This window comes from Symphodus melops (genome assembly GCF_947650265.1).
Source record: "Symphodus melops genome assembly, chromosome: 10".
Classification (NCBI taxonomy): Eukaryota; Metazoa; Chordata; class Actinopteri; order Labriformes; family Labridae; genus Symphodus; species Symphodus melops.
The window spans coordinates 398,177-424,580 of NC_136700.1; the positions used below are offsets into that span (position 1 = coordinate 398,177).

General features: G+C 42.7%; 2 protein-coding genes and 2 long non-coding RNA genes across 8 annotated transcripts in view; 2 read left to right on the top strand and 2 right to left on the bottom strand.

Moving 5' to 3' along the window:
* The window catches only part of or55e1 (odorant receptor, family 55, subfamily E, member 1), a 38,607-nt gene extending 33,953 nt beyond the window's left edge, over nt 1–4,654 (bottom strand). For 2 of the 5 annotated variants that reach the window (XR_013779969.1, XM_079354083.1), the window contains exons 1-2: nt 4,486–4,654; nt 4,154–4,233 (exon numbers count right to left, since the gene is read on the bottom strand). The gene's annotated coding sequence lies outside the window, so the exon portion shown is untranslated. Of the gene's footprint in view, nt 1–166; nt 1,227–2,838; nt 2,871–4,153; nt 4,234–4,485 lie in introns of those variants that run through there. The other 3 variants (XR_013779970.1, XR_013779971.1, XR_013779972.1) reach the window with 3 other exon arrangements.
* The window catches only part of LOC306830494 (protein NLRC3-like), a 32,113-nt gene extending 8,502 nt beyond the window's left edge, over nt 1–23,611 (top strand). The window contains 1 exon segment of the mRNA XM_079354039.1: nt 22,206–23,611. Within this exon segment, the coding sequence (XP_079210165.1) occupies nt 22,206–22,741 (536 nt within the window). The 3' untranslated portion in view covers nt 22,742–23,611.
* Nucleotides 4,743–15,670, top strand: LOC306830548. The gene is made up of 3 exons (XR_013779977.1): nt 4,743–5,008; nt 5,520–5,582; nt 15,645–15,670. It is a non-coding gene; the product is annotated as an uncharacterized lncRNA (long non-coding RNA).
* Nucleotides 15,720–25,417, bottom strand: LOC306830545. Its single transcript, XR_013779975.1, has 3 exons — nt 25,292–25,417; nt 24,960–25,039; nt 15,720–15,807 (listed from the first exon to the last, which is right to left on the bottom strand). It is a non-coding gene; the product is annotated as an uncharacterized lncRNA (long non-coding RNA).
* Between the last annotated feature and the right edge of the window lie 987 nt (nt 25,418–26,404).

A 26,404-nucleotide genomic window follows, 5' to 3' on the forward strand; every position in this document is an offset into this window, starting at 1 on the left:
TGTGGCAGAACCTAAAAACATCCCAGTCATCCCATACAAAACAAATCCAGGCGAGGCTGGAGGAGAGGATAGTTTAGAACAGAAATGTGTTTTTGTGTGTGATGAGAAAAAAAGTGTTTGTGATGAAGAGAGAACTGGGCAGAAGATTAACATAGTTTGTTAAATCTAACTATCATGTTAGAATAAAAGACGAATAGATTAACACATTCTTTACAATGAACCAATCACAAAGCTTGTAATTAATGAAACTATGTTTAATTAGAATGAAGTTTTTGTTTTTGTCTCTGCAGATTGAAAGACTTTAGAATTCTTATTCTCAACACAAACAACAAAGTGAACACAGTGGTCCAACTTAAACATCTACTATGTTAGAGTCCATATATCCATTGTCTTTTGCATATCCAAGGTTGGGTTGTTGCAGCATGCAGTAAGTCGACCCAGACTTCATTTTCTCCAGCAAGTTTTTCTATCATCCCTGTGGGATTCTGATCTAAGGCCAGACAGGTTATATAGCCCAATCAGCTATTTATGGGTCTACCCCGGGTTCTCCTCCTTGTGTCTGCCTTAAAGAAACCTCCAAACTGAGGCTTCCATGAGGATCCTTATCAGAGTCCCCAGCTGGCTGCTGTGTCTCCCTGAAACAGGGAAAAGGAGTTCCAGGTTGGCTGCTCCTTCAGCCTGGAGTCTCCTGCAGGATGAGTTGTGTCTGTGAGAGCTGGTCTCTTTAAATCCTTTTAAAAGTAGACAAAGTGTTGGAGGGCGATGCTTCAGGTTGGAGATGCTTTCATGCTGATCTGTGTCGGCAGTCACTCTGGGTTTTAATTGTAAATCATCCTTTGAAGTTGTGTTCTTCTTATCACTTGTTTTATTCATCTCTTTAGAGGTAAGGCCCGTTGTATAAGCCTGTTGGCTTCTTGATCTCTCCTCACACACACTTTATATTTTATAATCATATTTGATGTGTTCTTATTTGTGTGCTAAATAAACACATTTGTATGATTAATTTCCTGTTTTGTTTTAAATCAAGTAAAATATGTAAATGAAAGTTTAAATCAGTAATTGAATCTAAAAACAGTCCATGCTGTCAAACATCATTCAGTGCTGAGTCTGAGCTGTTTGTTTGATGGACTCTCAGTAAGTGTCAGTAAAGCTGTTGATGAATGAACAGATGATAACCTGCAGCTGTGTTGTGTCTCTATTCTCCATCAGACGCCTGTGAGCTGGAACTGGACACAAACACAGTCAACAGATACCTGAAACTGTCTGACAACAACAGGAAGGTGAAACGTGTGGAGGAGCTTCAGTCATATCCTGATCATCCAGACAGATTTGACTACTATACTCAGCTGCTATGTAGAACTGGTCTGACTGGTCGCTGTTACTGGGAGGTCGAGAGGAGGGGTTTCTGTATCAGTGAGTTACAGAGGAATCAAAAGGAGAGGAACCAGTAATGAATGTTTGTTTGGATCTAATGATCAGTCCTGGAGTCTGATCTGCTCTGATGGAGGTTACTGTGTCAGACACAATAACAGAGTAGCTGAGATGTCCTCCTCCTCCTCCTCCTCCTCCTCTGTCTCTAACAGAGTAGCAGTGTATGTGGACTGTCCTGCTGGATCTGTGTCCTTCTACAGAGTCTCCTCTGACACACTGACCCACCTCCACACCTTCAACACCACATTCACTGAACCGGTCTATCCTGGGTTTGGGTTCTGGTCTCCTGGTTCTTCAGTGTCTCTGTGTGATGTGTCGGTCTGAGAGACTGCTGACTGAAGATCAGCTGACTCTGTTTGTAGCTGTTAATTATTTTCATTATATATTCTTTAGATGATAAGTCATAATCTTGCAGCGCTACCTTGTGGTCACTTCCGGTTTTATTTTGAAAAGCCAAGCTTCTTCTTCGTATGTTTCTATTGTGCTTGTCAACTTCCTGCCTCTAACTTCTCAATGGCATCACAAGGGTTGTGCGTGTGTAGCCGAGTAAATATTTTTGTTTTAAAATATTTTCCTATTTAATGTTTGTGAACTTTCCCAAAACATGTTTAGAACTGTACAATTACTTTTCCTGTGCGTTTTTATTGACATGGAGAGTGCTGTTTGTAAATAGGTTAATTGGTTCCGCATTACCTGTTGTAGGGGGGGGGGATTATTTTATGGGACACAAGAACGCACATGCGCGTTGAAGCTGCGCGTTCCCGGCATAAGAGGGACGGCTTTTGTACCGGTAAGACGTGTGAGATGCTCTCTTCCATTATTTAAGCTAGCGAGTATAAAAAGCTGTTTATTCTGTTTTAAACTGTACAAAGATGTAGCGTGAACTTATTGTAAGTTTGTTTATGACTTTTGAAGTTAGTTTTGTCCGATAGAAGTGACGCTAAACTATGATAAAAACGTCGGACATTTTGCCTCATTTGCATATTTTCGCTCGCTGCAGGGAGAGAGACCTTACTGCTGTCTGTGTGTACGTGTGACATGTGCCCTCTTGCTACGTTACAGATAATAAACGTGTTGATCCTGATGCCTGCTTGAGTGTTTGCCTTCGTGAATGCCAGCGTCCATCTTAAGTCTGCTACATTATAACACATAAAAAAACTTTTTTCCAAAGTAACAAATAGCTGATGTGACGTCACTCAGGCTTCTGCCATTCATATTTACAGCCTATAGTAACAACACAAGCAGAGACGCAGGACCACGGTGATCCAGAGCTAAATGTACAGGTACACTCACACTATTAGATTACTGCTTAGAAACTCTGAGACGAGCAGACAGTTTGTAAAAAATAGTATGTTGTTGTGTTTTGATACGTGTTTCTAAGGGAACTTTATAAATAAAATAAAAAAAACGAGTGGAGGTTGTCTCTTGGTTCCCCTAGACTGAGGCCATAACATGCAGTAAAGTGAGGCTTTTTCATAGACCCCTCCATCAGGGCCTGATGTTTACAGTCTGTGATCAGAGCACAGAACTTCATTTATGATTGCTGTGTCATTTGAAAGTTTAGTCTTTATTCTTGATCGATGAACTCCATAAGGACTACCCTCTCCCACCAGTCTCGTTGGGTCATATTTGTGTTTTATGTATAAATCTTATTAACATCTTTCATATACGATTTTATAACTGACCTTATTTTATATTAATATTACATTGCGGTAAAAAAGAGTTCACTTTGGAGCTACAGTAACATCTTTGATATCAACAGATTCATTGTAAACACTGGAGCAGACAATGAGGTGTCTATTAAAAGGATTTTATGGACGACACAGAAACAAGGACCTTTGGATGTTGAGAAGAAGCAAAATGATTCTGATGTGATCCTAAGTATCAGTAAGTTCAGTACTTTCTGCAGCTTGTGTGTTACAGGCGCCATCCAGTGGTGTTCAGAGGTATTTGTACATCTAGACTCCTTTAAGTTACTAACATTTCTCATGTCAGTCTCTGTCTGAGTACTTAAAAAGACATTTTGCAGGCCCTCATTATTGTAATTAGCTGATTAGCTTGTTAACAGGATGAACAACTTGTAAACAGATGCTGTGACTGAGTTCTTGTTGCTATGGTTACTTATTGTAGATACAGGCTGACATGTACCCAGATCAATTGGAAAGGTGAACAGACACTAACACTATTAGAGTCCTAAAATTATTAGGAGTTAATTAAATTAAAATCCTCCAGCCAATGAGAATTTAGGATTCAAACAGACTGTGGTATTTGTTAAAACATTATTCTGAAATGGGCCAATCAGTAAAATGGGTCTCTCTTACTTTTCACATTTAATGTGAGTTGATGTGTGTTACTGTTAAATTATTCTCAGTGTCTTTTATTGTCAGCTCATCAAATGTTGTTGATTTATTTCTTGTTGAATGTAAAATTAGATTCTGTGTGATGAATATCGCTTCATCTGATACTGACATTGTGGTCGCACAAACAGGTTTTGAATATTACAATAGTCCATATTGTTCCTGTTGGTCTGGTTTACTTTTGAAGGTCATATAGAGACCAGTTAGAAACTCCTCAATGTTCCTTTAAATCTGTTATGAACTCAGGACAGTTTCTTTTAATGGAGCATTTTGTATAATTACTGATTTTACCTCAATGACATCAAATGACATAAAGGAAACTTTAATCTAATAAATGAAAAACGATCTCACCAAAGTTAACCTACCTTCTGAATCTGGTGATCAGGACCAGGCTGTGGTTGAATGATGTCATTTTTAAAGAAGAGATTTTCCTCTGCATCTTGACCTGGAGATATCAAACTAAAGTCAGTATCTTTTTAACAGTGTGTAGTTGTGGTGGTATAAAGGCTCCCTCGAGGTCATCTAGCTGCTATATCAAACAGGATGCTATGCTATCATAAATCACGCCTCACAGGAGCTAGTGAGGCAGACAGCTAAACTTTAATTAGAGAGAGCTAACATCTTAATGTGGTGAGAGAAAAACAGTTTGTAGAAATAATTTCATGTTCATATATTTGAAAATGTTTCTTCTACTTACCAATTCATCCCTCTCCTGTTATACTATCACTGTTTCTCCTGAGTGTAAACCTGCTGCTGTAAACATCATGAAGAAGCTTTGAAACAACGGCGTACGGGATTTTAATTCACCTCTCTGAAACTGGGCGGTTGATGTTTCCATGGCAACTCCCGCCGTTCACTCCGCTGGCTGGTACCTCAGATATGATTTTTTTTTTTTTTTTTTTTTGAAAGTTCCCTCACAGGAAAAGCTGCGCACACGCACACTTCTGAGTATAAAAACGGAGAATAACTAGAATAACTAATGCAATACTTTAGAACAAAAGCTTTAACCATCGCAGAAAATACATCAATATGTTTGTAAAATATCGAGTGAGTAATGTATCGTGTGTAATAACTTGAACGCTCCCCTCTCCCAGGGTCCCTGAAACACCCGCCGGCTTCGTGTATTTGCTGGAAAACAATCGGCCCGTTGTTTAATCCTGGAGGGGGTTTGGGACTAAAAACCTTCTGATGTCCAGTTTGAGATTTTATTCACTGCACAGGTAAGTGTTGTGTGATTTATCTAAAGCTCCACAATGTCTCAAACTAACTTTTACAAACAACTTTGAGTTTTCTCTACTTCATGAGCTGAAACCGAGCTAACTGTACTTCATGCTAGCTGAGTCAGAGAGGTATCAAACAAACCGACCTAATGCTGATTATTAGTGAGGATCATTTCATGAAAGATAGATAGATAGATACTTTATTGATCCCGAGGGAAATTCAAGCAAGATGATTAATGTTACATTTAGAGGGTTAGGACACTTTAACACCTGTTCAAGATGCTCGACTCGAATAATAGTTTGTGTATATGTTTTTTTTTTTAAACTAAAACAGTGATAAAAAACAGAGTTAAAATGTTTCAAATAAAATCTAAAAATACTGCTCACTGATTGGCTCCTAACTAGTGATGACATCATAAATCCTGCAGGTACGTCCAGGTGTTGAACTGCTGCTTTTTGTGAAATCTCTCAGTTTATCACTCATTCACTTCTCTCTCTATAACTGACTCAGTAGGTGACCCTATAACAGAGGCTGTGTGGAGAGCTGGCAACAGAGACGTGCTGAAAGAGACAGGTGTGTGCAGGTGTTATAAACAGGAAGTAAGTTATTCTAGTTTGTCAGCAGGGGGGGCTTCGACAGTGACACACAGGTACTGTAACTCACCTGTAGTAATCTCTTTTTAGTGCATTCATTCCTGCGCCTGGTGTGAACACAGACAGGCTGTGACTGACACTTGAAATCTGCTTTGATAATAAGTGCTGAGGGATGAACAGGTGTACAGAGCTATACTGCCCTCTAGAGGCAGAGAGCAGTAACTACAGTCACAGTACAGGAAAAAGCATTTCATGTCTCCATGGCGACAAACGGGTAGCAAGGCTGTAATTGGTCCATTTAATGTGTGAAGAGCATGAGCACTCTTTGGTACGCTGTTCTCTTTCAGCATGAAAGCTTCATCATCATCATCCTCACTCTTCTCTCTCTTCGCTCTGCCTCAGCCATCGTGTTAGCTAACCTTGCAGTCAGCACTAAATGTACAACAGTCAACCTGAAGGTAGCTGATGGCGAGCTGAAGCTTCATCTGATTGGTCCAATGTTCCCCTGCAGAGTGTGAATGAACCCCACGTCTACATTAAATGATTCCTTCTAACCGTCCTGTTGAAGGAAGTCGTTTGCGGTGCGTTTGTTGCGTGTGTTCAGTTACCGATGGCGATGAAAGATTGATTTTCTGCCGTGCTGACTGATCACATGATCACAGAACCACTTCAGACCAGGTAGGAGTTTAATTCTTATTGTCTCGTATCTAATACTCAGTTTACAGGGAACAGTTGTGTTTTTATCTGAGCTAAGGTTAAACAGAGAGAAGACATTTTTTTAAAAGACATCAAACAAGTTAAGACAGGAAAGTGAAGCAGTATGAAGTGAGATAAAGTGCTGAGCTTTCTTTAATAAGAAGATGATAATATTACACAGAGTTCAGTCTGTTCTTTATAGAATGAGTCACAAGCTAACACTTTGAATCTGGAGCTTTGTAAATATATTAGAGTTATTAAATGTGACCTGGATTTAACTATAACTCAATAACTAAAAATAAGGAAGTCATTAAGAGCCATTTGTAAATGTTACGCTGTGTTGTTGCAGGCTCTCCAATCGGTTAACGCTGCTGGGAGGAATACAAAGAGCGCTCTGAAAAGCTTTGTGGAGGCAGAGTTTGATGGGTGCAGAGCACAGCAGCAGAGCACAGCAGCAGAGCACAGCAAGTGACTCCTGCTAGCATCCAGCCACCTGCCTGGCCTGCCAGAAATCCAGCCGCCTTCCTGGCCTGCCAGTATCCACCCTCCAGCCGCCAGCCAGAAATCCAGCCTCCAGCCACCTGCCTGGCCTGCCAGTACTCGGCCTCCAGCCACCTGCTCGGCCTCCCAGTAATCCAGCCTCCGGCCACCTGCTCGGCCTACCAGTAATCCAGCCTCCAGCCGCCTGCTCGGCCTGCCAGTATCCAGCCTCCGGCCACCTGCTCGGCCTGCCAGTATCCAGCCTCCGGCCACCTACTCGGCCTACCAGTAATCCAGCCTCCAGCCACCTGCTCGGCCTGCCAGTATCCAGCCTCCGGCCACCTGCTCGGCCTACCAGTAAAACTTACCACAAAGGAGGTCACTACAACAACAACCTATCACACATATCCCCACCATCATCAGTCACAGACGCCTCTGTCCCCTCAACACAAGACATACTAATCCAGCAAATCTCCGTCCACTCCCCCGGTCATCACACCCTCTCCCAAAGCAATCACCTGAAACTGGCTTTATTCAACACCCGCTCTCTTAATAACAAGAGCCTCATTCTCAGTGAGTTTATCACAGACAATAACCTGGATTTTCTCTGTCTCACCGAAACCTGGCAAAAACCTCTGGATTATCTTCCATTAAACCAAGCCACCCCCACAGGTTTCACCTACACAGACAAACCCCGCACAGAAGGCCGGGGAGGTGGCATTGCTGCCATCCACAAGAAAAACATAAAAACAACAACTATCCCCATTCCTCCAGCGCCCTCCTTTGAACATCTTGCGTACAAACTCTCTGGCCCCTGTCCCCTGGTCACAGCAATCATCTATCGCCCTCCGAAGCCACATCCCTCCTTCCTTTCCGATCTTTCAGACTTCCTAACACAGCTATCTGCCATCTCACCATCTGTTCTCCTCCTGGGTGACTTCTACCTTCACATTGACAATACAGACAATAAACTGGCCACACAATTTCTCGAACTGTTAAAATGCTTCAACTTCTCCCAACACATCAACTTCCCAACACACAACCGCGGTCACATTCTGGACTTGGTCTGCTCCACCAATCTTACCATCCTACAGTTAACCAGCCACAACCTGCACATTTCCGACCACCTGGCCATCACCATGGACATAGACATCCCTGTCCCCACCACTAAACAAAACCGGACCATAACTTTCAGAAATCTCAAATCCATCTCTCCCTCAGCTCTCTCAGCCTCACTCACCCACTGTCTGTCCGTCTCTCCTCCACCACCATCCGACGACCCCACAGACCTTGTAAACCATTACAACAACACACTCTCCTCCTGCTTAGATCAGTTAGCCCCCGTCAAAACCAAAACTGTCTCGTTCACACACTCTGCCCCCTGGTTCACCCCCGCACTCCGCCAAATGAAGACCCGGAAAAGGCAACTCGAAAGACTCCACAATAAAACCGGACTATCAGTTCATCTCTCAGCATACACTGATCACCTTTAACAATACAAAGAAGCACTCAATGCTGCCCGGTCCACCTACTACTCCCACCTCATCCACTCTGGCTCCAACAACCCCAAGGCTCTGTTCTCCACCATAAACTCCCTCCTCAAACCTCACGACAACATCTCATCATCATTTACCGCTGAAAAATGCCAAACCTTCTTATCATTCCTCCAAACAAAAATCAACACCATCTACAGTAACCTCAACATCTCCAGGATCCCTCCCATCTCCCAACCTGCATCCCCCCCTGCTTCACCACCTGCCTCACTGCCCACCACTACCCATCACCTGACCCATTTCTCTCCATTACTGCCAGCACAACTTACAACCATTATGACCGGATTAAAAACCTCCACCTGCACCCTGGACCCCATACCCTCCAAACTCATCAAGGACTGCCTCCATGTCATCTCCCCACTCATCATCGATATCATAAACTCCTCCCTCTGCACCGGCTCTGTTCCCCAAACCCTCAAACTGGCTGCCATCACACCCATCATCAAAAAACCCGGTCTTGATCATGAAAACCCAAACAACTTCCGCCCCATCTCCAACCTCCCCTTCCTGTCAAAAATTCTGGAACGCGCTGTCGCCACACAACTCACAACCCACCTCACCTCCAATAACCTTTTTGAATCATTCCAGTCTGGTTTCCGTTCTAAACACAGCACTGAGACAGCTCTTTTAAAAGTCACCAACGACCTCCTCCTTGCAGCCGACTCCGGACACCTCACCATCCTCATCCTCCTTGACCTCACAGCTGCTTTCGACACCATCAACCACTCCATCCTGCTCTCCCGTTTGGAATCCTGTCTTCACATCACCGGCACAGCACTCTCCTGGTTTCACTCCTACCTCACTGACAGACAACAGTTCATTAATATCAACAACTGCACCTCTCCCACCGCTCCCCTGTCACAAGGTGTCCCCCAGGGGTCGGTGCTTGGTCCCCTCCTCTTCATTCTTTACCTCCTCCCCCTTGGCCAGATCATCCATCAACATAACCTTCAGTTTTACTGCTACGCCGATGACATCCAACTATACATCTCCTCCAAAGCCATCTCCAACACCACCCACTCCACACTCAGCAACTGCCTCACCGAAATTAAATCATGGATGCAAGCAAACTATCTTCAACTCAACAGCGACAAATCAGACATAATCATCATTGATCCCACATCCCGCACCAAAGCCAGTAACAACTTCTCCCTCACCTTTGATAACTGCACTCTGTCCCCCTCTCCACACACCCGCAACCTAGGAATCATCTTTGACAATAACTTAAGGTTCAACCTCCACATCAAACACATCACCAGGACCGCCTTCTTCCACCTCAAAAACATTGCCCGCCTCCGCCCCTCACTCACCTTCCCTGCTGCAGAAACATCTCATCCATGCATTCATCACATCCAGATTAGATTACTGCAACAGCATCCTCCATGGTTTAACATCCAAACTCCTCAATAAACTGCAATACACCCAGAACTCAGCCGCATGCCTGCTCACCCACACCCGCTCCAGAGACCACATCACCCCCGTCCTCCGTGACCTGCACTGGCTCCCCATCACTCACCGCATACAGTTTAAAATCATCCTCCTCACACACAAAGCACTAAATAACCTGGCCCCACCTTACCTCACTGACCTGCTTCACCACCACACCCCCTCCCGTGACCTCCGCTCATCTAAAGGAAACATCCTCTCCCCACCTACACGGACCAAGCACCGAACCTGGGGAGACAGAGCCTTCTCCATCGCTGCCCCCTCCCTCTGGAACTCACTCCCCAAACCAATCCGTTCCTGCACACACCTCCCAACTTTCAAATCCATGCTCAAAACTCACCTCTTTAAACTAGCTTTTAATACTTAACTTCTTCTTTCCCCTCTTTTCTTTCTGTTTCTCTGTCTTTTAATGTTTTTTACTGTTTTTACTGTTTTTAACTGTATACTGTGATTTTTACATGTAAAGTGCCTTTGAGCCCTTGTAAAAGCGCTTACAAATAAAATGTATTATTATTATTATTATTATTCACTGACGAACAACAGCTAATAACTCTTCATTCTAGTTTTTAGTGTCTTGTAGTTCATGAATCTGAGCACCTGACCAGGATCCTGAACACCTGGATCCTGGTAAGGGAGGCCCAGACCACTGCAGGTGAACAGACTGCCTCAAACACTTTGTCAACTTCTATTACTGCAGAGAATATCTGATATCAAAGCAATAAAGGATCTATGTCATCTGCTACAATCAACCAGCTTCGTTCAACATAATAAAGTTGTGACCTTTGATTCCCGCTATGGCTTGAATTTCCCTCGGGATTAATCAAGTATCTATCTATGGTTGCTATGGTGATTATTAGACTTTGGTATTTCCTGGTGTGTGGAGACTTGACTTTGTCCTGTTGTGATGCAGATCAGTTCTCCGTGTTGAAGGTAAGACAAGCTTTTTTTTACTGTTTGAAAGATTCTCATTTAAGTGTGAAAAAGCTGTAAGCTAACTGTTAGCGACTGGGTTCATTAGCTGCTCACACTACAGTTAAAGGAACACAATGATCCTCAGTCATGATACAGGCTAGGCTAACCATGCTAACATGTCGATTGAAAACGAGCCTGTTCTATAAAATGTTCTTTCATCGAGTTAATCTCTTTCTCTTCTGTGATTTAAATATGAGAATTCAAACTGATCAGTGTGTGTTGTTCTGAAACTCATTTTATTTTTCTAATTTTTTTTTTTATTGCTGTTTTTTGACCGCTGCAGATATTAATGAATGTGAAGGACTAAGTTCTCTTTGCTCACAAAACCTGGAGAATCATATATTATTATTTTTTTAAACAATATTTTATTGAATTTTAAACAACAGAGCTGACTGTGTTCTTGGTTAATCATTGACTTGTTGGGCGTGTTTGAAGGTATTTTTTAAACCGTTTTATGATTCAAAGCAGTAAAGCCTCCTGATAAGATCAAACTTTATTGATGCGAGAGGATCAATTAAAATTTCCCAGCAGAACAAAGACAGAAAAAAGCTTAAATAAAAACATAAATCAAATCACAACAAGAATGGGATGATGATAATACCATCTACCATAACAGAACCATGTAGATGTGATTTGTTTGTAGACTGACAGTGAGGTGATGATGATGATGAAGGTGTTTCCTCCACAGGTGAAGATCTTTGACTGGAGGTGACTTCAGCAGCTGAACTTGGTCAGTGTTGTTGTAGTGACAGAGGTCAGCTCTTCCAGCAGGGGGCGCTCTGCTATGGATCAGTGTGAGGACACAGAGGAGGGAGTCCCTCCCTCTAAAACCTCTCTGTGTGAGGAACAGGAAGCTCTGAGGTGAGATCACCATCTCTAACTGTCCATGACTCTTCTCCATGTCACAGCATCCCTCCACCTTCATCACTCCATCATCATCATCATCATCATCATCAGTGTCTCAGCTGCTGCTCACAGTAACTAATAATGTTGTTTGTATCAGGATGCAGGACCAGAGACCGGACTCTCCTGGACCCAGCTGTGTGTCCATGAAGAGTGACTGGTCTATTGATATTCGTCATGAATTTAAAGATGGACGTGGTGCTGATGGAAGGTAAGAATTAAAAATCCAGTGAATGTTCTGACTCTGTCGTTCAAAGACTCATATCTTGGATCAGAGCTTCATGGTGTTTTTTCGGACTCGTCAGTGTTTTGTTTCAGCAGTGACATCACAGTGTTCATCAGTCACAGATTTCAGTGATCAGACTCCTCATGATAAACCAGATCTCAGAGTTTGTGTGTCCAGCAGGTCCAGCCTATTTCCTCTTGCTACTGATCTCTCCCTCAGGTTGTCCTTCTGCCCCCTGGTGGTCACTGGTAGTATCTTCTGTAGCTAGCCTGAGTTCTTTCTCTCTGAAAATGCAGGTTGGACTTCTAACCTTTATTGTTCCTGCTGGCATCTTTCTGAGCTGTGTTTCTGTTTGAGTCGTCTTCTGTGAACTTTGATTTCATCAGTCTGTAGAATGTGAGGACAGACACAGTGTTGGCTGTATTCTGACTGAGATACTGTTCTAATAGAAACAGAACTGTGGAGAACTTCAGCTCTGCCTCCTGATTACTGATGATCCATCTGCTAGTTTGAACTGGAACAATCTGATTAAAAGGATCTTTGTTCATAAAGCAGCTGTTTGTTTGTATCAGGATGCAGGACCAGAAACCGGACTGTCCTGGACCCAGCTGTGTGTCCATGAAGAGTGACTGGTCTCTGGGTCATCCTATTAACTTTAAAGATGGACGTGGTGCTGATGGAAGGTAAGAATTAAAAATCCAGTAAAGGTTCTGACTCTGTGGTTCAAAGACTCATATCTTGGCTCAGAGCTTCATCATATATGACACATTGTTTTCTTGTGTAATATGTCCTGTCACAGAGTTCAACAGGAGAGCTCCCAGGTTCACAGAGATCCATCAGACCAGCAGGATCTAACAGACCTGGACTCCATCTTTATGGTGTGTTATTTCATAAACTACCATGACAAGAATGTAATGCTAAGTTATTGTTGTGTTTAGAGCAGCTGACCTTCAGACTGACACATGAACCACATGTTGAGTTCTACCACTTTATAGGAAATATCCAGTGTCTCCTTCTGTTCCAGCTGCTTGAGGAGAACATCGTCACCTTTGTGAAGAACGAGCTGAAGAGAGTCCAGAGGGTTCTGACTCCAGATTACCCAGAATGCTTAGAGAGTCAGAGGGAGGATGAAGAGCAGAGGAGAAGCTGTAAAGAGGCATTTTTGAAGATCACTCTCCACTTCTTGAGGAGAATGAAGCAGGAGGAGCTGGCTGACTGTCTGCAGAGCAGTAAGAACATCTGAACAGATTTCATATTTTAGAAAAAGGACAAAGAGGTTTAAACTCAGATGGTCATGTGATCTATATCAGGATCTGCTCATTGATCTCACTTCTTTCTTAAATCAGGAACTGTCACTGCAGAGTGCCGCCGTAAACTGAAATCTAACCTGAAGGAGAAGTTCCAGTGTGTGTTTGAGGGGATCGCTAAATCAGGAAAACCAACCCTTCTTAACCAGATCTACACAGAGCTCTTCATCACAGAGGGAGGGACTGGAGAGGTCAATGAGGAACACGAGGTCAGACAGATTGAAACAGCATCCAGGAAACCAGACAGAGCAGAAACAACCATCAGACAAGAAGACATCTTTAAAGCCTCACCTGGAAGAGATGAACCAACCAGAAGAGTGATGACAAAGGGAGTGGCTGGCATCGGGAAAACAGTCTTAACACAGAAGTTCACTCTGGACTGGGCTGAAAACAAAGCCAACCAGGACATACACTTCACATGTCCATTCACTTTCAGAGAGCTGAATTTGCTGAAAGAGAAAAAGTTCAGCTTGGTGGAACTTGTTCATCACTTCTTTCCTGAAACCAAAGAAGCAGGAATCTGCAGGTCTGAAGAGTTCCAGGTGGTGTTCATCTTTGACGGTCTGGATGAGTGTCGACTTCCTCTGGACTTTAAAAACAACCAGACCCTGACTGATGTCACAGAGTCCACCTCAATGGATGTGCTGCTGACAAACCTCATCAGGGGGAAACTGCTTCCCTCTGCTCGCCTCTGGATAACCACACGACCTGCAGCAGCCAATCAGATCCCTCCTGAGTGTGTTGACATGGTGACAGAGGTCAGAGGGTTCACTGACCCTCAGAAGGACGAGTACTTCGGGAAGAGATTCAGAGATGAAGAGCATGCCAGCAGGATCATCTCCCACATCAAGACATCCAGAAGCCTCCACATCATGTGCCACATCCCGGTCTTCTGCTGGATCACTGCTACAGTTCTGGAGGATGTGCTGAAGACCAGAGAGGGAGGAGAGCTGCCCAAGACCCTGACTGAGATGTACATCCACTTCCTGGTGGTTCAGTCCAAACTGAAGAACATCAAGTATGATGGAGGAGCTGAGACAGATCCACACTGGAGTCCAGAGAGCAGGAAGATGATTGAGTCTCTGGGAAAACTGGCTTTTGAGCAGCTGCAGAAAGGAAACCTGATCTTCTATGAGTCAGACCTGACAGAGTGTGGCATCGATATCAGAGCAGCCTCAGTGTACTCAGGAGTGTTCACACAGATCTTTAAAGAGGAGAGAGGACTGTACCAGGACAAGGTGTTCTGCTTCATCCATCTGAGTGTTCAGGAGTTTCTAGCTGCTCTTCATGTCCACCTGACCTTCATCAACTCTGGAGTCAATCTGATGTCAGAGAAACAAAGAACATCCTGGTGGTCTAAAGTATACAGAGAAAAATCTGACTCAACACTTTTATACCAGCGTGCTGTGGACCAGGCCTTACAGAGTCCACATGGACACCTGGACTTGTTCCTCCGCTTCCTCCTCGGTCTTTCTCTAGAGACCAATCAGAATCACCTACGAGGTCTGCTGACACACACAGGAAGTGGCTCACAGACCAATCAAAAAACTCACAAGTACATCAAGAAGAAGATCAGTGAGGATCTGTCTGCAGAGAAAAGCATCAATCTGTTCCACTGTCTGAATGAACTGAATGATTGTTCTCTAGTGGAGGAGATCCAACAGTCCCTGAGATCAGGACGTCTCTCCACAGATAAACTGTCTCCTGCTCAGTGGTCAGCTCTGGTCTTCATCTTACTGTCATCACAAAAAGATCCGGATGTGTTTGACCTGAAGAAATACTCTGCTTCAGAGGAGGCTCTTCTGAGGCTGCTGCCTGTGATCAAAGCTTCAAACAAAGCTCTGTACGTGCTCTCATAACTATCCAGGTTAAATGTAGTTCTCTTTATTCAGAAATAAAAACTATTGGTTGTAATGGTTTTCATTTGTGTTCTTCTGAATCCTCTTCAGGCTGAGTGGTTGTAACCTCTCAGAGAGAAGCTGTGAAGCTCTGTCCTCAGTCCTCAGCTCCCAGTCCTCTAGTCTGAGAGAGCTGGACCTGAGCAACAACAACCTGCAGGATTCAGGAGTGAAGCTGCTGTCTGCTGGACTGAAGAGTCCTCTCTGTAGACTGGACACTCTCAGGTTAGTGTGCAGCTGAGTAAGATTGTTTTTTTTTGATGATCATGTTTCCTCATTTCATTAAAAAAAAAATGACATTCAATGAGTCCTTTAACGTTTTATTAGCTGTACGTTGCCACATTAATGCTATACATTTTATTATTTGTATAACGTAGTCCCCAAAACAGACACAGCAGCATAAGTGAAATATCAACAAGGTTTTACTGCAGAGTGGAGGGCTGACTGGCTGACTGGTTGAGGCAGATTGAAGACTTTTGGTGTTTATCTGGGCAGTCAGAGAATATGATGAAATGTTTGTTGGTGGAAATAACAAAGTAATGTGTTTATGTTTGTGTGTAGTCTGTCAGGCTGTCTGATCACAGAAGAAGGTAGTGCGTCTCTGGCCTCAGCTCTAAGCTCCTCCCCCCTGAGAGAGCTGGACCTGAGCTACAATCATCCAGGAGAAGGAGGAGAGAAGCTGCTGTCTGCTGGACTGGAGGATCCACACTGCAGACTGGAGACACTGAGGTACAGACAGACACACAGAAGCTGTCTCACTGTTTCTGAATGATGAACTCTGCTTCTTGTCTGATGGTGGATTTAAATGAAGCTGTATGAAGTAGATTCTGATCTGGTTTCTTCTTCCAGGTTGGATCATGGTGGACTGCACAGACTGAAACCTGGTCTGAGGAAGTGTGAGTGTGTTTTCATTTCTCTTCATCAGAACACAGCAGCACACGCTGTACTGAATTTAATGTAGATATTGTTGCTGTTAAAATATCACTTTACCTCACATCTGTTTATTATTGGAAAAGGAACAGAGGCGTTCATTAGAGAAACAAACACAGAGATGGAGAGAAAGCCCTTCTAAATTCATAGTTTGAGGAGTGACCTCTCCTCTAGGAGAATCCAGAAATTAAATAAATGTTGATGCAACATCCAAGTCAAGTCACAAATAAACACAGGCAAGTCCCAAGTCGAGTCCAATGTCCTCACCTTTGAATTTTGAGACCTCAACAAGTCATAAACTCTCTTTACCAGATAAAATGGCATTTTAACAGAATAATAATCTGTTACAGTTAAAAAAAATCATGATTGCTATTCATACAGTGTTACTGACTTTGTTTTATTTATTTTTGCTAAATTCTTTTTCTTCCATTTGTATTTGTCTGAATTCTGTGTTGAACAATGTGTTTCACTGAATCAGATCACTGATTTTGACCATTTTTGAGTCCATACAGATCACGGAGTTAGTAGGTGCGTGTGATGGCAGGCATTCTGGTGTGTGTGTGTGTGTGTGTGTGTGTGTGTGTGTGTGTGTGTGTTTGTGTGTGTGTGTGTTTCAGCTCACGCTAAAACATGCAGGCAGCAGAGAAGCAGCTGCGAGAAGCTGCAGAACTTAACCCTCTATCGCACATTTGCACTTTTTAGTGGTTTTGACTTTTTGTGTTTGTTATGCATGTTTTATCCTTTTTTCATGCATATTGTTGATTTTTTCAAGGTTGTGCATTTTCATCTATAATTTTGTCATGCATTTTCTATTTTTAGAGTTTTGTAAACAACACAGCATGAAATACTCACTCAAGTATTTGACACTGAACAAAAAATAATAATGCATATAAATAAATGTTGCTGCTAAACTTTCACATATACCAGGCTGTAATTATCAAGCCATAAATAATCAAGTTGTCATGAAGTATAAAATTAATCATTTATTGTGAATTTTAGACCATTAAATAGGGTTGCATCATGACAAAAACATGGTAATTTAAGGGTTAAAAAATATACACATTTATTAACATTTGATATGTATGATTAGGACTGATGCAGGTTCATAACATTAGAAAAAAAACCTAAAGAAAACCCTATAATTTATAAAAATTTTAGAGCTTGAGTTTTTATTTACACTTTTTAGTGCGAAGGGTGCTTAACGTAAGTATTTTAAAGGTGCATCTAAGGGTTAAATGATATAGTATAAGAAGCAATTACAAATATATAAAATATAGTTTAAACATGTAAAATATAAAAAAAACACAACGTCCCAAATATGTAATATAGGATCTTTCATTCTGCAATGAAGAAAATCTTCCAGTCTTTAGAAATGTACTCTTAAAGTGCATATTAACTAAATAAACGTAGGCTGACGGCACAGGGGAAGAAACCGTTCTCGTTCAAGAGGTTTAGCGAGAGGCCAGAGATGAGTCCAGTGAGGGTGGTATCGTCTGTGAACTTGAGGAGCTTGGCAGAGTGATGACTGGAGGTGCAGCTGTTAGTGTACAGGGAGAAGAGAGGAGAAAGAACGCAGCCTTGAGGGGAGTCAGTGCTGATGGTCCTGTCCCAGACATTCCCCCCCCAGCTTCACCTGCTGACTCCTGTCAGACAGGAAGCCTGTGGTCCACCTGCAGGTGGAACGTTCAGCTGATAGAGCTGGTCCTGGAGCAGGGCTGGTATTATTGTATTAAAACAGAGCTGAAATCCACAAACACGATCCTGACATTTAGGCTGATAGCTGGTGAGTTGTCTGAGAACCTTCCAGACTGAGCCAGCGTTTCTGTCTGAGAACTGTTGTTTTAGTTTCTCAGAGTAAAGATGCTTGGCTTCTTTCACCGCCCTGCTGAAGTTGTATTTAGCCTTTTTAAAACTCTCCCTGTCCACACCTCCTTTTCCTGCCTTCACCGTCTGAGTCTAGCTGTGACCCAGGGCTCGTCATTGTTGTAACTCATCGTAGTGCGTGATGTTACAAATAAGTCCTGGCAGACGCCAATGTATGAAGTCACAGCCTCTGTGCACTCGTCCAGACTGTTTGTGGCAGAACCTAAAAACATCCCAGTCATCCCATACAAAACAAATACAGGCGAGGCTGGAGGAGAGGATCGTTTAGAACAGAAATGTGTTTTTGTGTGTGATGAGAAAAAAAGTTGTGTGATGAAGAGAGAACTGATGATGGGCAGAAGATTAACATAGTTTGTTAAATCTAACTATCATGTTAGAATAAAAGACGAATAGATTAACACATTCATTACAATGAACCAATCACAAAGGTTCAAGGTTCAAGGTTCAAGGTTCTTTATTTGTCAATTCCAAAATATGTCAGACATACAGTGAAATCGAAATTACGTTTCCCCCCTCCCCACGGTGCAATGTAGATAAAAAAGGTAAATAAAATAAAACAAGATAACAAAGATAAATAATATTTACATTAATAAACCTAAATGTGCAAAAAGTAAAAAGTTAAATAAAATGGAGTATAAAACAAGATTAGAAGAAAAGTGAAACTTGTGCATGCGTGCAATGTGCTGCTCTGTTTCAATGTTGAAACAGGAGGAGGTTCCAATGTTCAGTGTTCATGGGGGCAGAGGGGAGGGAAGGGAGGGAAGAGAGTTCAGCTTCCTGACAGCTTGGTGGAAGCTGTTTGCTGTCCAGGAGAGATCCTCACTGATGTGGACCCCCAGGAACTTGGTGCTGCTCACTCTCTCCACAGCAGCACCGTCGATGGTCAGGGGGGGGTTTGGGAGTGGGGGCCCTCCGGAAGTCGACAACAACCTCCTTGGTCTTGTCGATATTCAGGAAGAGGTTGTTGTCTTTGCACCACGTGGCCAGTTGGCCCACCTCCATCCTGTAGTGCGTCTCGTCGTTGTTGTTGATGAGACCGACCACTGTTGTGTCGCCCGCGAACTTCACAATGTGGTTGCTGCTGAAGGATGGAGTGCAGTCGTGGGTCAGCAGCGTGAAGAGCAGGGGGCTGAGCACACAGCCTTGGGGGGCCCCGGTGCTCAGGATGGTGGTTTTTGATGCGTTGCCGCCAACCCGCACAGTCTGAGGCCTCTCGCTGTGGAAGTCCAGCAGCCAGTTGCACAGGGAAGTGCTGAGCCCCAGCTGGTCCAGTTTGCCGATCAGCTGCTGAGGGATGATGGTGTTGAATGCTGAACTGAAGTCTATGAACAGCATTCTGACGTATGAGTTTTTGGAGTCCAGGTGGGTGAGGGCTGGGTGAAGAGCAGAGCAGATTGCATCCTCGGTTGATCTGTTGCCCCGGTATGCAAACTGGTAGGGGTCCAGAGTGGAGGGGAGGGTGGATTTGATGTGGGCCATGACTAATCTTTCAAAGCACTTCATGATGATGGGGGTCAGTGCAACGGGTCTATAGTCATTGAGAGTGGATGGTGATGGCTTCTTTGGAATGGGTGTGATGGTGGTCATTTTGAAGCATGTTGGAACAACAGTCTGCCTCAGAGAAGTGTTGAAGATGTCTGTGAAGACATCTTTGAGCTCCTCTGCACAGTCCTTCAGCACACGGCCAGGGATGTTGTCTGGACCTGCAGCCTTGTGGGTGTTGATGTTGGAGAAGGTTCTCTTCACGCTGGCTGCAGTCAGGCACAGGGTCTGGTCGTGGGGAGGAGGGGTGGTCTTCTGTGCGGGCATGCTATTGTTTGCTTCAAACCTGGCAAAGAAGCTGTTTAGGTCGTTCAGCAGAGAGGTGTTGTTGTCACAGGTCTGTGGCTTGGGTTTGTAGTCCGTGATGGTCTGGATACCACGCCACAGGCTCTGCACGTCTCTGCTGTCCTTGAAGTGTCTGGTTACTTTAAGTGAGTAGCTGTGTTTAGCTTTCCTGATGCCACGGGACAGGTTGGCCCTCGCTGTTCTCAGGCCGACTGCATCCCCAGCTCTGAAGGCGATGTTCCTGGCCCTCAGTAGCCCACGTACCTCTCCTGTCAGCCATGGCTTCTGGTTAGCCCGGGTGGTGATGGTTCTGGTGGTGGTGACATCATCAATGCATTTGCCGATGTAGGAGGTAACAGTGTCAGAGTACTCCTCAATGTCTGTGTGGTTGTTGTAGGTGGCTGCCTGCTTAAACATCTCCCAGTCTGTGGTTACAAAGCAATCCTGCAGTGCAGCAGAAGCCCCCTCTGGCCCCTTTGGTGACTTTAACCCTGGGTCTGTAAGCTGGCATTAGCATTACACTGATGTGGTCAGGGGTGACGCCTTGTAAGCACCTTTAACAGATGTGTAAATCATGTCTAAGGTGTTACCTTCTCTTGTGGGGAAGTTCACGTGTTGGTGGAGTGGGGTAAAACCGTATTGAGATTTGCGTGGTTAAAATCCCCCGCGATGATGAAAAATCTGTCTGGGTGGGCTGTCTGCTGCTCACTGATGGTGTTGTAAAGTTCCCAAAGTGCATCGACTCTATCCGCGTTGTTGTTAGTGGGGGGGATATACACAGCGACGAGCAGGGTCGCTGTAATCTCCCTCGGTTGATAGAAAGGATGGCACTTTATGATCATAAACTCCACCAGCGGTGAACAGTGTTTACATACCACAGCTGCATCCCGACACCAAGCATCCCTGATGTAGACACAGACTCCACCACCTTTCTTCTTTCCTCCTTTTAATAAGGATTCTGTCCGAACGGTAGTATGTGAATTGTTCAAGCTGAACGGCGGAGTCCGGGATGCGTTCGTTCAGCCATGTCTCTGTGAATATGTACGCACAGCCGTCCCTAACGTCGCGATGCGCAGCTCTCATCAGCTCTATGTGGTCCATTTTATTGTCCAAAGATCTTACATTTGCCAGCAAAATAGTCGGAAGAGCGGTCCTGTAGGGCATTTTAGCGAGCCTCGCTTTTATACCTCCACGTTTACCTCTCTTTTGTTTTCGCTCGCACCGTTTGCCTTTCCGTCTCCTCTCCAGGGGGTCAACTGGCTCGCGAAGTAATCCCAAAGTTTGAAGCTGTTGTTTTAGGGATTCCGGTAATAAATCCACAGAAATGCCATTACTGTTTGAGTCCAGTAGAAACTTGCGGCTGTAATTGAGTTTTTCCATAGTAAGAAAAACGGGAAAAGTCAAAAGAAAGAAAGAAAGTAAGAAAAAAAGTGAAAACACCGTTCTGTAGGGAGAGCGAGGGGCCGCTGCGACTGCTTGCGCCGCCAGCCAGGCCAAAGCTTGTAATTAATGAAACTATGTTTAATTAGAATGGAGTTTTTGTTTTTGTCTCTGCAGATTGAAAGACTTTAGAATTCTTATTCTCAACACAAACAACAAAGTGAACACAGTGGTCCAACTTAAACATCTACTATGTTAGAGTCCATATATCCATTGTCTTTTGCATATCCAAGGTTGGGTTGTTGCAGCATGCGCAGTAAGTCGACCCAGACTTCATTTTCTCCAGCAAGTTTTTCTATCATCCCTGTGGGATTCTGATCTAAGGCCAGACAGGTTATATAGCCCAATCAGCTATTTATGGGTCTACCCCGGGTTCTCCTCCCAGTTATGTCTGCCTTAAAGAAACCTCCAAACTGAGGCTTCCATGAGGATCCTTATCAGAGTCCCCAGCTGGCTGCTGTGTCTCCCTGAAACAGGGAAAAGGAGTTCCAGGTTGGCTGCTCCTTCAGCCTGGAGTCTCCTGCAGGATGAGTTGTGTCTGTGAGAGCTGGTCTCTTTAAATCCTTTTAAAAGTAGACAAAGTGTTGGAGGGCGATGCTTCAGGTTGGAGATGCTTTCATGCTGATCTGTGTCGGCAGTCACTCTGGGTTTTAATTGTAAATCATCCTTTGAAGTTGTGTTCTTCTTATCACTTGTTTTATTCATCTCTTTAGAGGTAAGGCCCGTTGTATAAGCCTGTTGGCTTCTTGATCTCTCCTCACACACACTTTAGATTTTATAATCTTATTTGATGTTTTCTTATTTGTGTGCTAAATAAACACATTTGTATGATTAATTTCCTGTTTTGTTTTAAATCAAGTAAAATATGTAAATGAAAGTTTAAATCAGTGATTGAATATAAAAACAGTCCATGCTGTCAAACATCATTCAGTGCTGAGTCTGAGCTGTTTGTTTGATGGACTCTCAGTAAGTGTCAGTAAAGCTGTTGATGAATGAACAGATGATAACCTGCAGCTGTGTTGTGTCTCTATTCTCCATCAGACGCCTGTGAGCTGGAACTGGACACAAACACAGTGAGCAGAACCCTGAAACTGTCTGACAACAACAGGAAGGTGAAACGTGTGGAGGAGCTTCAGTCATATCCTGATCATCCAGACAGATTTGAATACAATCAGCTGCTGTGTAGGACTGGTCTGACTGGTCGCTGTTACTGGGAGGTCGAGTTGAGAGGATGGGTTTCTGTATCAGTGAGTTACAGAGGCATCAGAAGGAGAGGAGACATTAATGAATGTTTGTTTGGATATAATGATCAGTCCTGGACTCTGAGCTGCTCTGATGGAGGTTACTGTGTCTGGCACAATAACAGAGAAACAGAGATCTCCTCCTCGTCCGTCTCTAACAGAGTAGCAGTGTATTTGGACTGTCCTGCTGGTTCTCTGTCCTTCTACAGAGTCTCCTCTGACACACTGACCCACCTCCACACCTTCAACACCACATTCACTGAACCGGTCTATCCTGGGTTTGGGATCTGGTCTCGTGGTTCTTCAGTGTCTCTGTGTGATGAGTCGGTCTGGTAAACTGCTGACTGAAGATCAGCTGACTCTGTTCAAACTAATGAATTATTCTGATTTCATCATTTTGATTTAAAATGTTTGATCACTTTAACCTGCAATCCTCAGTGAGATCAGTAATTTCTTCAACAATAGAATTCTTAAGCTCATTTTTATTTCATGTACTTTTATATATTGTGATACTGTAACACCGTGTTGAGATAAAACAGGATCTTTCTGAGGTACAAGTCAATCCTAGAATCATCTTTATAGTTCAGGTATATTCATGTTTAATGTACAAGCTGGGTGTGTGAACTGCAAAGATGCTAAATCCCATGATCATACATTATCTTACGTAACAGATGGGTTAATTTACATGAGATATTGTTATGACCTCATTATGTATTGACCATGCAAGTTATAGGATGTGCAGCCCCGTCTCCTCCCCTGCAGGGTGAAGGTGTATCTGTATCAGTAGGCGTGTGTCTAGGTGGATCAGGTGGTGATGGATGCTGCTGCTGAATGGACAGTGAAAATAGAATTGCCATGACAGGATTGGCTGAATCTTGACACTGCAGCTTTTAAAATCTCAGCTGCTGCAGCCTGCTTTCTCCGTCTTTGGCAAACAAAACTAGCTTGATATTTTAAATGTTTATATTGTGTCAGTTGGATTCTGTTGACTTTTTTTAGAGCACATTTGAAAGATTGTTTAGCTTGTGTTTACACGCTTGCAAATTAAAACACTAAGAAATTTTGCAGTGATTTAAAGAAAATATTTTTTTTAATTTGAGACGAGGGCAAATATACTTTTATTTTCTTTATATCCATATTAAGAAAGATCAGACTTTTGCTTGTTATTATCTGCTCTGAAGAAAATAAACGACTGTGTGAAGATGACTTGAGCTGCTGGATTTCTTTGTAGCGGGACGAGTGGAGGTTGTCTCTTGGTTCCCCTAGACTGAGGACATAACATGCAGTAAAGTGAGGCTTTTTCATAGACCCCTCCATCAGGGCCTGATGTTTACAGTCTGTGATCAGAGCACAGAACTTCATTTATGATTGCTGTGTCATTTGAAAGTTTAGTCTTTATTCTTGATCGATGAACTCCATAAGGACTACCCTCTCCCACCAGTCTCGTTGGGTCATATTTGTGTTTTATGTATAAATCTTATTAACATCTTTCATATACGATTTTATAACTGACCTTATTTTATATTAATATTACATTGCGGTAAAAAAGAGTTCACTTTGGAGCTACAGTAACATCTTTGATATCAACAGATTCATTGTAAACACTGGAGCAGACAATGAGGTGTCTATTAAAAGGATTTTATGGACGACACAGAAACAAGGACCTTTGGATGTTGAGAAGAAGCAAAATGATTCTGATGTGATCCTAAGTATCAGTAAGTTCAGTACTTTCTGCAGCTTGTGTGTTACAGGCGCCACCCAGTGGTGTTCAGAGGTATTTGTACATCTACACTCCTTTAAGTTACTAACATTTCTCATGTCAGTCTCTGTCTGAATACTTAAAAAGAAATTTTGCAGGCCCTCATTATTGTAATTAGCTGATTAGCTTGTTAACAGGATGCATAACTTGTAAACAGATGCTTTGACTGAGTTCTTGTTGCTATGGTTACTTACTGTAGATACAGGCTGACATGTACCCAGTTCAATAAATTGGAAAGGTGAACAGACAGTATCAATATTAGAGTCCTAAAATTATTAGGAGTTAATAAAATTAAAATCCTCCAGCCAATGAGAATTTAGGATTCAAACAGACTGTGGTATTTAATAAAACATTATTCTGAAATGGGCCAATCAGTAAAATGGGTCTCTCTTACTTTTCACATTTGATGTGAGTTAATGTGTGTGACTGTTAAATTATTCTCAGTGTCTTTTATTGTCAGCTCATCAAATGTTGTTGATTTATTTCTTGTTGAATGTAAAATTAGATTCTGTGTGATGAATATCGCTTCATCTGATACTGACATTGTGGTCGCACAAACCGGTTTTGAATATTACAATAGTCCATATTGTTCCTGTTGGTCTGGTTTACTTTTGAAGGTCATATAGAGACCAGTTAGAAACTCCTCAATGTTCCTTTAAATCTGTTATGAACTCAGGACAGTTACTTTTAATGGAGCATTTTGTATAATTACTGATTTTACCTCAATGACACCAAATGACATAAAGGAAACTTTAATCTAATAAATGAAAAACTATCTCACCAAAGATAACCTACCTTCTGAATCTGGTGATCAGGACCAGGCTGTGGTTGAATGATGTCATTTTTAAAGAAGAGATTTTCCTCTGCATCTTGACCTGGAGATATCAAACTAAAGTCAGTATTGTTTTAACAGTGTGTAGTTGTGGTGGTATAAAGGCTCCCTCTAGGTCGTCTAGCTGCTATATCAAACAGGATGCTATGCTATCATAAATCACGCCTCACAGGAGCTAGTGAGGCAGACAGCTAAACTTTAATTAGAGAGAGCTAACATCTTAATGTGGTGAGAGAAAAACAGTTTGTAGAAATAATTTCATGTTCATATATTTGAAAATGTTTCTTCTACTTACCAATTCATCCCTCTCCTGTTATACTATCACTGTTTCTCCTGAGTGTAAACCTGCTGCTGTAAACATCATGAAGAAGCTTTGAAACAACGGCATACGGGATTTTAATTCACCTCTCTGAAACTGGGCGGTTGATGTTTCCATGGCAACTCCCGCCGTTCACTCCGCTGGCTGGTACCTCAGATATGATTTTTTTTTTTTTTTTTTTTAAAGTTCCCTCACAGGAAAAGCTGCGCACGCGCACACTTCTGAGTATAAAAACGCAGAATAACTAGAATAACTAATGCAATACTTAAGAACAAAAGCTTTAACCATCGCAGAAAATACATCAATATGTTTGTAAAATATCGAGTGAGTAATGTATCGTGTGTAATAACTTGAACGCTCCCCTCTCCCAGGGTCCCTGAATCACCCGCCGGCTTCTTGTATTTGCTGGAAAACAAACGGCCCGTTGTTTAATCCTGGAGGGGGTTTGGGACTAAAAACCTTGTGATGTCCAGTTTGAGATTTTATTCACTGCACAGGTAAATGTTGTGTGATTTATCTAAAGCTCCACAATGTCTCAAACTAACTTTTACAAACAACTTTGAGTTTTCTCTCCTTCATGAGCTGAAACCGAGCTAACTGTACTTCATGCTAGCTGAGTCAGAGAGGTGTCAAACAAACCGACCTAATGCTGATTATTAGTGAGGATCATTTCATGAAAGATGATTAATGTTACATTTAGAGGGTTAGGACACTTTAACACATGTTTAAGATGCTGGACTCGAATAATAGTTTGTGTCTGTTTTATTTTACTAAAACAGTGATAAAAAACAGTTAAAATGTTTCATATAAAATCTCCCAATACCTCGGAAAAAAAAAAATCTCTTTACACCTCGTGTAAAAACTCAGAACCTCTTCATATGGAAACTAAATATTTCAGTATTTCTAACATTGAACTGTTGGACACAACATGTTTCCTACTTTGTAAAGTCTCAGGCCCTTTCTGAACAGCCACAGTTCAGTATACAGTCGAGACTTTTATGTAGGGAGTTCTCTTGTGGTTATCCAGAAGGCATTTATGTGTCTACCTCAGTATACTGAACCTATCAGTATGTATACTAACTTCTGGGG